Genomic DNA, 13,494 nt, shown 5'->3' with positions numbered 1-13,494 from the left:
GAATGTCCAAACCTCGGCAAACCTCGGGTTGGATGTTCATGAATTAGCCCTTGGGTTGTGATTTTGTTGTCACACCCTCTAGGTAGGGAAAGATTCTATTAATCGGCAATTTTATGTGATCGAGATTTTTCCTTTACACGCTAGGGTAAACACAAGCCAAACGAGCTCTCACATGCTCACACGGGGTAAGAGAAAAAGAATCATTCACCCTCTTTGGGGGTGAGGCAGGGGATCTGAACCCCTGGTTTAAGATCCTTAAGCTGTCTTATCCTCGGATTGAGATTTTCCTGTCTCATCCCAAAAGGGGTGAAAGATTTTATTAAACCATCAACCATTCGTTTTGTAACCTATTTATCTGACTTATTGAGCATCATAAATATTGATATTTGTTTAATTTAGGTTCTTTATTTAATCCTAATGATGTTGTGTGATGTGAGAGGTTGTATTTAAGAGTAGAATTGGTTGACAATTTAACAGAAAGGATGCAGCCCACACTCGCTGCTTTGTAAGAGTCAGGCAGGCAATATTTATAATCATCCCTGAATACATATTTTCAGGGATGAATGAGTTAATAATTACACAAAACTAAGGTTATAAGTTGATCTGTTTTATTCCATGACTGACCGCAGATAATAACTTTAATTCATTAACAACAGAACGAACATTTCATAAAAATAATCAAACTTAAAATCATTATACAAAATAGAATTTTTCTACTTGCTAGTTAGATATATGATACTGATCACATGTTTTTCCTTAAACAAATGTTTACTTTGATTGTGATTTGCCTGAAAAATCAAACATTAAAACAAGTCGATCATAATAAAGGCCACAGAACTAAATGGTAACACTTCAAACTGGAGTGGAGGGGTCCAAATTAATATACAGGGTGTAAAACAAGTGAGTCCAATTCAGTGTCTAAGAGTGTTGTTGCCATGTTTTGGATCAATGGGACCTGTCGTGAAACAATTTTGGGGACAAAAGGTGTAATTTTGTATATGGATCTGGTTGTAATACCACAGGCTTTACTTTACAGTAATTGTCCATGATACATGTATACAATATGTAAAATCAAACTTAATTTTATATATTTTCTGGTTGTAATGCCACAGGCTTTACTTTACCGTAATTGTTCATGATACATGTATACGATATGTAAAATCAAACTTAATTTGATATATTTTCTGGTTGTAATGCCACAGGCTTTACTTTACCGTAATTGTCCATGATACATGTATACGATATGTAAAATCAAACTTAATTTGATATATTTTCTGGTTGTAATGCCACAGGCTTTACTTTACCGTAATTGTCCATGATACATGTATACGATATGTAAAATCAAACTTAATTTTATATATTTTCTGGTTGTAATGCCACAGGCTTTACTTTACCGTAATTGTCCATGATACATGTATACGATATGTAAAATCAAACTTAATTTGATATATTTTCTGGTTGTAATGCCCACAGGCTTTACTTTACCGTAATTGTCCATGATACATGTATACGATATGTAAAATCAAACTTAATTTTATATATTTTCTGGTTGTAATGCCACAGGCTTTACTTTACCGTAATTGTCCATGATACATGTATACGATATGTAAAATCAAACTTAATTTGATATATTTTCTGGTTGTAATACCACAGGCTTTACTTTACAGTAATTGTCCATGATACATGTATACAATATGTAAAATCAAACTTAATTTTATATATTTTCTGGTTGTAATGCCACAGGCTTTACTTTACCGTAATTGTTCATGATACATGTATACGATATGTAAAATCAAACTTAATTTGATATATTTTCTGGTTGTAATGCCACAGGCTTTACTTTACCGTAATTGTCCATGATACATGTATACGATATGTAAAATCAAACTTAATTTGATATATTTTCTGGTTGTAATGCCACAGGCTTTACTTTACCGTAATTGTCCATGATACATGTATACGATATGTAAAATCAAACTTAATTTGATATATTTTCTGGTTGTAATGCCACAGGCTTTACTTTACCGTAATTGTCCATGATACATGTATACAATATGTAAAATCAAACTTAATTTTATATATTTTCTGGTCGTAATGCCACAGGCTTTACTTTACCGTAATTGTCCATGATACATGTATATGATATGTAAAATCAAACTTAATTTTATATATTTTCTGGTCATAATGCCACAGGCTTTACTTTACCATAATTGTCCATGATACATGTATACGATATGTAAAATCAAACTTAATTTTATATATTTTCTGGTTGTAATGCCACAGGCTTATTAAGGCCAACTATATCAACCCAATCCAAGGGAGAGAATTTGAATATAATTTAATCTGTTTGAATAGTTTTACCAGCGAGTTTTGAAGCTGTCCCTTAGTCTATATGGCACATATGATAGTTAACATAATTATCTCCATTGAACATCCATTCAAGACTAATATTATGATTAAGTTTTTATACATTTAATTCATTTATTAATCAATATTCTTACATATATGATACAAAGAATTTATTTCTCCTTTACTGAAACCAATTCACACATGTCCATGATGCGAGTGCTAATTAGGGCTAATAACTTTCTACATTACAGATTTATCTGCCCTTTGTAGGTAGGCATTGATTGTCATGACACAAATGTAGGGGAGATAAACCTGTAATGTACTTAAAAATTATCTAAATATGATCCTAATTACCTGTAAAATACTGTTGATTGTTGATTTCCCTGACTACAAACATAAATCACAGATATGCTGGTATTCAATTTTGAAACAAGAAATTCTATTGAATAATTATGTCATCACAACATGATAACAACTAGAAGTGCACTTGACAACAGGAAAAGACAACTGTGTATGATGTGTGCAGAGTTGAGCTGGTCCGTTGCGCTACCAAGGGTTATATCAAGTCTTGTAATGACATCTTGTTGTACACTAAAGGATGTGTTTATTGTCCCAAAATCTGTGGTTTTCACCTAAAAAGTCCAAAGTTGTAAATATTAAAGATGATCCACCTCCGACAGCGCATAAACAATACTCATTATCTAATCAATAACTGATGTTATATCATGTAATATATCTAATTAACTTAATACATATAAAACAAGCTTACAGTAATTGTTACAAGCAACACATGTCCCCTGCCGTTATTTTTTATTAGTTATGCTATCATTGTATGAATTTTGAACAAATTCTGTTAATGTGTTCTCAAGTTATCATCCAGAAACAAAATTTGTGAAACAAACTATTTTTAGTGACCTTTGTAGTTGACCTTTTGACCCCAAATTCAATCCCAAGCTATGTTTTCTGCTATGTTACCATTGTAGGAAGTTTGAACAAATTCCATTGGTGTTTTCTCAAGTTATCGTCTGGGAACTAATATTTTGTGAAACAATTTATTTTAGTAACAGTGACCTTTGTAGTTGACATTTTGACCCCAAATTCACTCCCAAACTGTATTTTCTCATATGCTACCATTGTGTGAAGTTTGATAACATCCGATGATTTTTTCTCAAGTTATCATCTGGAAACGAATTTTTTTAAAACAATCTATTTTTAGTAACAGTGACCTTTATAGTTGACCTTTTGACCCCAAATGCAATCCCCTGCTGTATTTTCCTATATGCTACCATTGTGTGAAGTTTGATCAAAACCCATCAATCAGTTCTCAAGTGACCATCTGGAAACCAAATCTGGACAGACAGACAGAAAGACAGACAGATAAGAACAAACACTATAGTCCCGTCCAGTTTCATCGGCAGGGGACTAATAATTTGTTTTGCAAAGGACACCCAACCAGACCTTTGTCCAGCTGAATTACTCACCATGATCGTGTAAGTGCCTGGCAGCAGCATTCGCCAGTATTCACCATGAGCTGTTGTTGTAAAGGTAGCGTTGTCGCGTCCTTGGATAGCTAGCTCTGCTGCCACCACTGGGGTCCCATCACTCTTCTGTACAAGGCCTCGTACTCCTGTCAAAATAGATCAGAAAACAAGAAAAACACAATATCACAAGAAAACACAACATCAGGCCTGATTTCCCAAAATACACTCAAAACAGACATAAGTAAAAAATATTAAACTTAAATAACATGATCAAGCAATTTTCCTTAAAGTTTTTTTTACTAAAGTCAGTGGGTTTTTTTGTTTCGAGAAATTGGGGTCATATGATTTTCATAAAAATGGTTTAATTTAAGAAAAGAAAACATTTAATCATTTCAATTTGTACACTTGGATAAGTTCTGTGATAGACTTGCATATGTTCCTATTTCGCCAGATCTTACAGTACAGATGAAAATTATACAAAATATGATTATAAAGATTGACTACAATAGGTTTATGGGGCTATCAACCCCAATAGATCATAAACTGATTTAGTGGGTGAGAGACAGACTGATGGCCCCTACCCATGGTGTTGACCAGCAGGAGGTAATTGATAAGCGCGTCTTTGTTATCCGTCCACAATCCGGGTAGTTGGTTATGTGGGGGATATTTACAGCAGCCCTGTTCAATGGTAACCTCCAGACATCCAGCTTGTATGTAATTGTAATCCTGCATTCCTCCTGAAACAAGAATTCCTTATAAGTCAGCCTGGATACTATATAAAGAAACTCCTAATAACTGGATACTATTCATAGAAACTCCTTATAACTGGATACTATACATAGAAACTCCTTATAACTGGATACTATATATAGAAACTCCTTATAACTGGATACTATATATAGAAACTCCTTATAACTGGATACTATATATAAAAACTCCTAATAACTGGATACTATATATAGAAACTACTTATAACTGGATACTATATATAGAAACTCCTTATAACTGGATACTATATATAAAAACTCCTAATAACTGGATACTATATATAGAAACTACTTATAACTGGATACTATACATAGAAACTCCTTATAACTGGAAACTCCTTATACTATATATAGAAACTCCTTATAACTGGATACTATATATAGAAACTATAACTGATACTATAATAGAAACTCCTTATTACTATATTACATAAAACTCCTTTATACTACTATATATAGAAACTCCTTTTAACTGGATACTATACATAGAAACTCCTTATATACTCTATATATACATAGAAACTCCTTATAACTGGATACTACTAATATATAGAAACTCCTTATAACTGGATACTATATATACATAGAAACTCCTTATAACTGAATACTATATATAGAAACTCATTGTAACTGGATACTATACATAGAAACTCCTTATAACTGGATACTATACATAGAAACTCCTTATAACTGGATACTATATATAGAAACTCCTTATAACTGGATACTACATATAGAAACTCCTTATAACTGGATACTATACATAGAAACTCCTTTATAACTGGATACTATATATAGAAACTCTCTTATAACTGGATACTAAATACCTTGTAACTGGATACTATATACAGAAACTCCTTATAACTGGATACTATATATAAACTATAGAAACTCATTTATAACTGGATACTATATATAGAAACTCCTTATAACTGGATACTATATACAGAAACTCCTTATAACTGGATACTATATATAGAAACTCCTTATAACTGGATACTATAACATAAAACTCCTTATAACTGGATACTATTGTATATACAGAAACTCCTTGATAACTGGATACTATATATAGAAACTCCTTATAACTGGATACTATACATAGAAACTCCTTATAACTGGATACTATACATAGAAACTCCTTATAACTGGATACTATATACAGAAACTCCTTGTAACTGGATACACTATATACAGAAACTCCTTGTAACTGGATACTATACATAGAAACTCCTTATAACTGGATACTATATATATAGAAACTCCTTATAACTGGATACTACAAAACATGGATATATATAGAAACTCCTTATAACTGGATACTATATATAGAAACTCCTTTTATGAACTATACTAGAAACTCCTTATAACTGGATAGATAATAGAAACTCCTTATAACTGGATACTATATACATAGAAACTCCTTATAACTGGATACTATACATAGAAACTCCTTATAACTGGATACTATACATAGAAACTCCTTATAACTGGATACTATATATAGAAACTCCTTATAACTGGATACTATATACAGAAACTCCTTGTAACTGGATACTATATATAGAAACTCCTTATAACTGGATACTATATATAGAAACTCCTTATAACTGGATACTATATATAGAAACTCCTTATAACTGGATACTATATACAAGAAACTCCTTATAACTGGATACTATATACAGAAACTCCTTGTAACTGGATACTATATAGAAAACTCCTTATAACTGGATACTATATACAGAAACTCCTTATAACTGGATACTATATACAGAAACTCCTTGTAACTGGATACTATACAGAAACCCTTATAAACTGGATACTATATATAGAAACTCCTTATAACTGGATACTATATATAGAAACTCCTTATAACTGGATACTATACATAGAAACTCCTTATAACTGGATACTATATATAGAAACTCCTTATAACTGGATACTATATATAGAAACTCCTTATAACTGGATACTATATATAGAAACTCCTTATAACTCTATATTACATAGAAACTCCTTATAACTGGATACTATATATAGAAACTCCTTATAACTGGATACTATATATAGAAACTCCTTATAACTGGATACTATATATAGAAACTCCTTATAACTGGATACTATATATAGAAACTCCTTATAACTGGATACTATGATATATACAGAAAACTCCTTGTAACTGGATACTATATATAGAAACTCCTTAGAACTGGATACTATATACAGAAACTCCTTATAACTGGATACTATATATAGAAACTCCTTATAACTGGATACTATATATAGAAACTCCTTATAACTGGATACTATACATAGAAAACCTTCCTTATATACTGGATACTATATATAGAAAACTCCTTATAACTGGATACTATATATAGAAACTCCTTATAACTGGATACTATATATAGAAACTCCTTATAACTGGATACTATATACATAGAAACTCCTTTATAACTGGATACTATATATAGAAACTCCTTATAACTGGATACTATACATAGAAACTCCTTATAAAACTGGATACTATATATAGAAACTCCTTGTAACTGGATACTATACATATAAACACTCCTTATACTAATAAGAAACTGGATACTATATATAGAAACTCCTTATAACTGGATACTATATATAGAAACTCCTTATAACTGGATACTATATATAGAAACTCCTTATAACTGGATACTATATATAGAAACTCCTTGTAACTGGATACTATATATATAGAAACTCCTTATAACTGGATACTATATATAGAAACTCCTTATAACTGGATACTATATACAGAAACTCCTTGTAACTGGATACTATATATAGAAACTCCTTATAACTGGATACTATACATAGAAACTCCTTATAACTGGATACTATATATATAGAAACTCCTTATAACTGGATACTATATATAGAAACTCCTTATAACTGGATACTATATATAGAAACTCCTTATAACTGGATACTATACATAGAAACTCCTTATAACTGGATACTATATACAGAAACTCCTTGTAACTGGATACTATATACAGAAACTCCTTATAACTGGATACTATATATAGAAACTCCTTATAACTGGATACTATATATATAGAAACTCCTTATAACTGGATACTATATATAGAAACTCCTTATAACTGGATACTATATACAGAAACTCCTTATAACTGGCATACTATTACATAACCCTTGTAACTGGATACTATACATAGAAACTCCTTATAACTGGATACTATATATAGAAACTCCTTATAACTGGATACTATATATACAGAAACTCCTTAGTAACTGGATACTATATATAGAAACTCCTTGTAACTGGATACTATATATGTATAAACTCCTTATAACTGGATACTATACATAGAAACTCCTTATAACTGGATACTACATATGTATATATAGAAACTCCTTATAACTGGATACTATATATAGAAACTCCTTATAACTGGATACTATATATAGAAACTCCTTATAACTGGATACTATATATAGAAACTCCTTATAACTGGATACTATATACAGAAACTCCTTATAACTGGATACTATATATAGAAACTCCTTATAACTGGATACTATATATAGAAACTCCTTATAACTGGATACTATATGGATACTATATACAGAAACTCCTTGTAACTGGACACTATATACAGAAACTCCTTGTAACTGAATACTATATATAGAAACTCCTTATAACTGGATACTATATATACAAACTCCTTATAACTGGATACTATACATAGAAACTCCTTATAACTGGATACTATATATAGAAACTCCTTATAACTGGATACTATATATAGAAACTCCTTATAACTGGATACTATATATAGAAACTCCTTATAACTGGATACTATATATAGAAACTCCTTATAACTGGATACTATATATAGAAACTCCTTATAACTGGATACTATATAATAGAAACTCCTTATAACTGGATACTATATATAGAAACTCCTTATAACTGGATACTATATATAGAAACTCCTTATAACTGGATACTATATAAGAAACTCCTTATAACTGGATACTATATATAGAAACTCCTTGTAAACTGGATACTATATATAGAAACTCCTTATAACTGGATACTATATATAGAAACTCCTTATAACTGGATACTATATATAGAAACTCCTTATAACTGGATACTATACATAGAAACTCCTTATAACTGGATACTATATATACATAGAAACTCCTTATAACTGGATACTATACATAGAAACTCCTTATAACTGGATACTATATATAGAAACTCCTTATAAACTGGATACTATATAATAGAAACTCCTTATAACTGGATACTATATATAGAAACTCCTTATAACTGGATACTATATATAGAAACTCCTTATAACTGGATACTATATATAGAAACTCCTTATAACTGGATACTATATACAGAAACTCCTTGTAACTGGATACTATACATAGAAACTCCTTATAACTGGATACTATATACAGAAACTCCTTATAACTGGATACTATATACAGAAACTCCTTGTAACTGGATACTATATATAGAAACTCCTTATAACTGGATACTATATATAGAAACTCCTTATAACTGGATACTATATACAGAAACTCCTTATAACTGGATACTATACATAGAAACTCCTTATAACTGGATACTATACATAGAAACTCCTTATAACTGGATACTATATATAGAAAACTCCTTTAACTGGATACTATATATAGAAACTCCTTATAACTGGATACTATATATAGAAACTCCTTATAACTGGATACTATATATAGAAACTCCTTATAACTGGATACTATATATAGAAACTCCTTATAACTGGATACTATATATAGAAACTCCTTATAACTGGATACTATATATAGAAACTCCTTATAACTGGATACTATATACAGAAACTCCTTATAACTGGATACTATATATAGAAACTCCTTATAACTGGATACTATATATAGAAAACTCCTTGTAACTGGATACTATATAAGAAACTCCTTATAACTGGATACTATATATAGAAACTCCTTATAACTGGATACTATATATAGAAACTCCTTATAACTGGATACTATATACAGAAACTCCTTATAACTGGATACTATATATAGAAACTCCTTATAACTGGATACTATATATAGAAACTCCTTATAACTGGATACTATATACAGAAACTCCTTGTAACTGGATACTATATATAGAAACTCCTTATAACTGGATACTATATATAGAAACTCCTTATAACTGGATACTATATATAGAAACTCCTTATAACTGGATACTATATATAGAAACTCCTTATAACTGGATACTATATATAGAAACTCCTTATAACTGGATACTATACATAGAAACTCCTTATAACTGGATACTATATATAGAAACTCCTTATAACTGGATACTATATACAGAAACTCCTTATAACTGGATACTATACATAGAAACTCCTTATAACTGGATACTATATATAGAAACTCCTTATAACTGGATACTATATATAGAGAAACTCCTTATAACTGGATACTATAATATACAGAAAACTCCTTATAACTGGATACTATATACAGAAAAACTCCTTGTAACTGGATACTATATACAGAAAACTCCTTATAACTGGATACTATATATAGAAACTCCTTATAACTGGATACTATATATAGAAACTCCTTATAACTGGAAACTACATATATACAGAAACTCCTTTATAACTGGATACTATACATAGAAACTCCTTATAACTGGATACTATATACATAGAAACTCCTTATAACTGGATACTACTATATAAACTCCTTATAACTGTATACTACATGAAACTCCTTATAACTGGATACTATATATAGAAACTCCTTATAACTGGATACTATATATAGAAACTCCTTATAACTGGATACTATATATAGAAACTCCTTATAACTGGATACTATATATAGAAACTCCTTATAACTGGATACTATACATAGAAACTCCTTATAACTGGATACTATATACAGAAACTCCTTGTAACTGGATACTATATACAGAAACTCCTTGTAACTGGATACTTTATATAGAAACTCCTAATAACTGGATACTATATATAGAAACTCCTTATAACTGGATACTATATACAAGAAACTCCTTATAACTATACTTATAGAAACTCCTTATAACTGGATACTATATATAGAAACTCCCTTATAACTGGATACTATATATAGAAACTCCTTATAACTGGATACTATATATAGAAAACTCCTTATAACTGGATACTATACATAGAAACTCCTTATAACTGGATACTATATATAGAAACTCCTTATAACTGGATACTATATATAGAAACTCCTTATAACTGGATACTATATATAGAAACTCCTTATAACTGGATACTATACATAGAAACTCCTTATAACTGGATACTATATATAGAAACTCCTTATAACTGGATACTATATATAGAAACTCCTTATAACTGGATACTATATACAGAAACTCCTTATAACTGGATACTATATACAGAAACTCCTTGTAACTGGATACTATATATAGAAACTCCTTATAACTGGATACTATATATAGAAACTCCTTATAAACTGGATACTATATATAGAAACTCCTTGGTAACTGGATACTACTATATAGAAACTCCTTATAACTGGATACTATATATAGAAACTCCTTATAACTGGGATACTATATATAGAAAACTCCTTATAACTGGATACTATATATAGAAACTCCTTATAACTGGATACTATATATAGAAACTCCTTATAACTGGATACTATATACAGAAACTCCTTGTAACTGGATACTATATACAGAAACTCCTTGTAACTGGATACTATATATAGAAACTCCTTATAACTGGATACTATATATAGAAACTCCTTATAACTGGATACTATATATAGAAACTCCTTATAACTGGATACTATATATGGAAACTCCTTATTACTCTATACTATATATAGAAACTCCTTATAACTGGATACTATACATAGAAACTCCTTATAACTGGATACTATATATAGAAACTCCTTATAACTGGATACTATTAACTCCGTGAAGGTTGAAACTTTAGTTATTATATAATCACAGTTACCTCTGGGATAATTATCGTACGGATATTGACCACCATGGCCCCTCCTTGAAGGTTGACTGACCTTTAATGTTATTATATAATCACAGTTACCTCTGGGATAATTATCGTACGGATAGTTGACCACCATGGCCCTCTCGTGAAGGTTGACTGACTTTAGTTATTATATAATCACAGTTACCTCTGGGATAATTATCGTACGGATAGTTGACCACCATGGCCCCTCCGTGAAGGTTGACTGTTATTATTTAGTTTCTGGGATAATTATGTAGGATAGTTTGACCACCATGCCCCTCCATGATATAATCACAGTTACCTCTGGGATAATTATCGTACGGATAGTTGACCACCATGGCCCCTCCATGAAGGTTGACTGACTTTAGTTATTATATAATCACAGTTACCTCTGGGATAATTATCGTACAGATAGTTGACCACCATGGCCCCTCCATGAAGGTTGACTGACTTTAGTTATTATATAATCACAGTTACCTCTGGGATAATTATCGTACGGATAGTTGACCACCATGGCCCCTCCGTGAAGGTTGACTGACTTTAGTTATTATATAATCACAGTTACCTCTGGGATAATTATCGTACGGATAGTTGACCACCATGGCCCCTCTTTGAAGGTTGACTGACTTTAGTTATTATATAATCACAGTTACCTCTGGGATAATTATCGTACGGATAGTTGACCACCATGGCCCCTCCATGAAGGTTGACTGACTTTAGTTACATTGTATTATGTAATCATAATTACCTCTGGGATAATTATCGTACAGATAGTTGACCACCATGGCCCCTCCGTGAAGGTTGACTGACTTTAGTTATTATATAATCACAGTTACCTCTGGGATAATTATCGTACGGATAGTTGACCACCATGGCCTCTCCGTGAAGGTTGACTGACTTTAGTTATTATATAATCACAGTTATCTCTGGGATAATTATCGTACAGATAGTTGACCACCATGGCCTCTCCGTGAAGGTTGACTGACTTTAGTTATTATATAATCACAGTTACCTCTGGGATAATTATCGTACAGATAGTTGACCACCATGGCCCCTCCGTGAAGGTTGACTGACTTTAGTTATTATATAATCACAGTTACCTCTGGGATAATTATATCGTACGGATAGTTGACCACCATGGCCCCTCCGTGAAGGTTGACTGACTTTAGTTATTATATAATCACAGTTACCTCTGGGATAATTATTGTACGGATAGTTGACCACCATGGCCCCTCCGTGAAGGTTGACTGACTTTAGTTATTATATAATCACAGTTACCTCTGGGATAATTATCGTACAGGATAGTTGACCACCATGGCCCTCCATGAAGGTTGACTGACTTTAGTTATTATATAATCACAGTTACCTCTGGGATAATTATCGTACGAATAGTTGACCACCATGGCCCCTCCATGAAGGTTGACTGACTTTAGTTATTATATAATCACAGTTACCTCTGGGATAATTATCGTACGGATAGTTGACCACCATGGCCCCTCCTGAAGGTTGACTGACTTTAGTTATTATATAATCACAGTTACCTCTGGGATAATTATCGTACGGATAGTTGACCACCATGGCCCTCTCCATGAAGGTTGACTGACTTTAGTTATTATATAATCACAGTTACCTCTGGGATAATTATCGTACAGATAGTTGACCACCATGGCCCCTCCATGAAGGTTGACTGACTTTAGTTATTATATAATCACAGTTACCTCTGGGATAATTATCGTACGGATAGTTGACCACCATGGCCCCTCCGTGAAGGTTGACTGACTTTAGTTATTATATAATCACAGT

At 31.5% G+C, this 13,494-nt stretch overlaps 1 protein-coding gene across 1 annotated transcript in view; it reads right to left on the bottom strand.

Moving 5' to 3' along the window:
* Positions 1–591: 591 nt before the first annotated feature.
* Positions 592–13,494, bottom strand: part of LOC138331151 (carboxypeptidase M-like) — a 61,455-nt gene continuing 48,552 nt past the window's right edge. The window contains exons 6-8 of the mRNA XM_069278622.1: positions 4,412–4,582; positions 3,831–3,976; positions 592–2,981 (exon numbers count right to left, since the gene is read on the bottom strand). Coding sequence (XP_069134723.1) covers positions 2,808–2,981; positions 3,831–3,976; positions 4,412–4,582 — 491 coding nt within the window. The 3' untranslated portion in view covers positions 592–2,807. The remainder of the gene's footprint in view (positions 2,982–3,830; positions 3,977–4,411; positions 4,583–13,494) is intronic.

This window comes from Argopecten irradians, chromosome 9 (genome assembly GCF_041381155.1).
Source record: "Argopecten irradians isolate NY chromosome 9, Ai_NY, whole genome shotgun sequence".
NCBI lineage: Eukaryota > Metazoa > Mollusca > Bivalvia > Pectinida > Pectinidae > Argopecten > Argopecten irradians.
The sequence above is the reverse complement of the archived record's forward strand: the minus strand, read 5'-3'. Positions and strand labels throughout refer to the sequence as shown.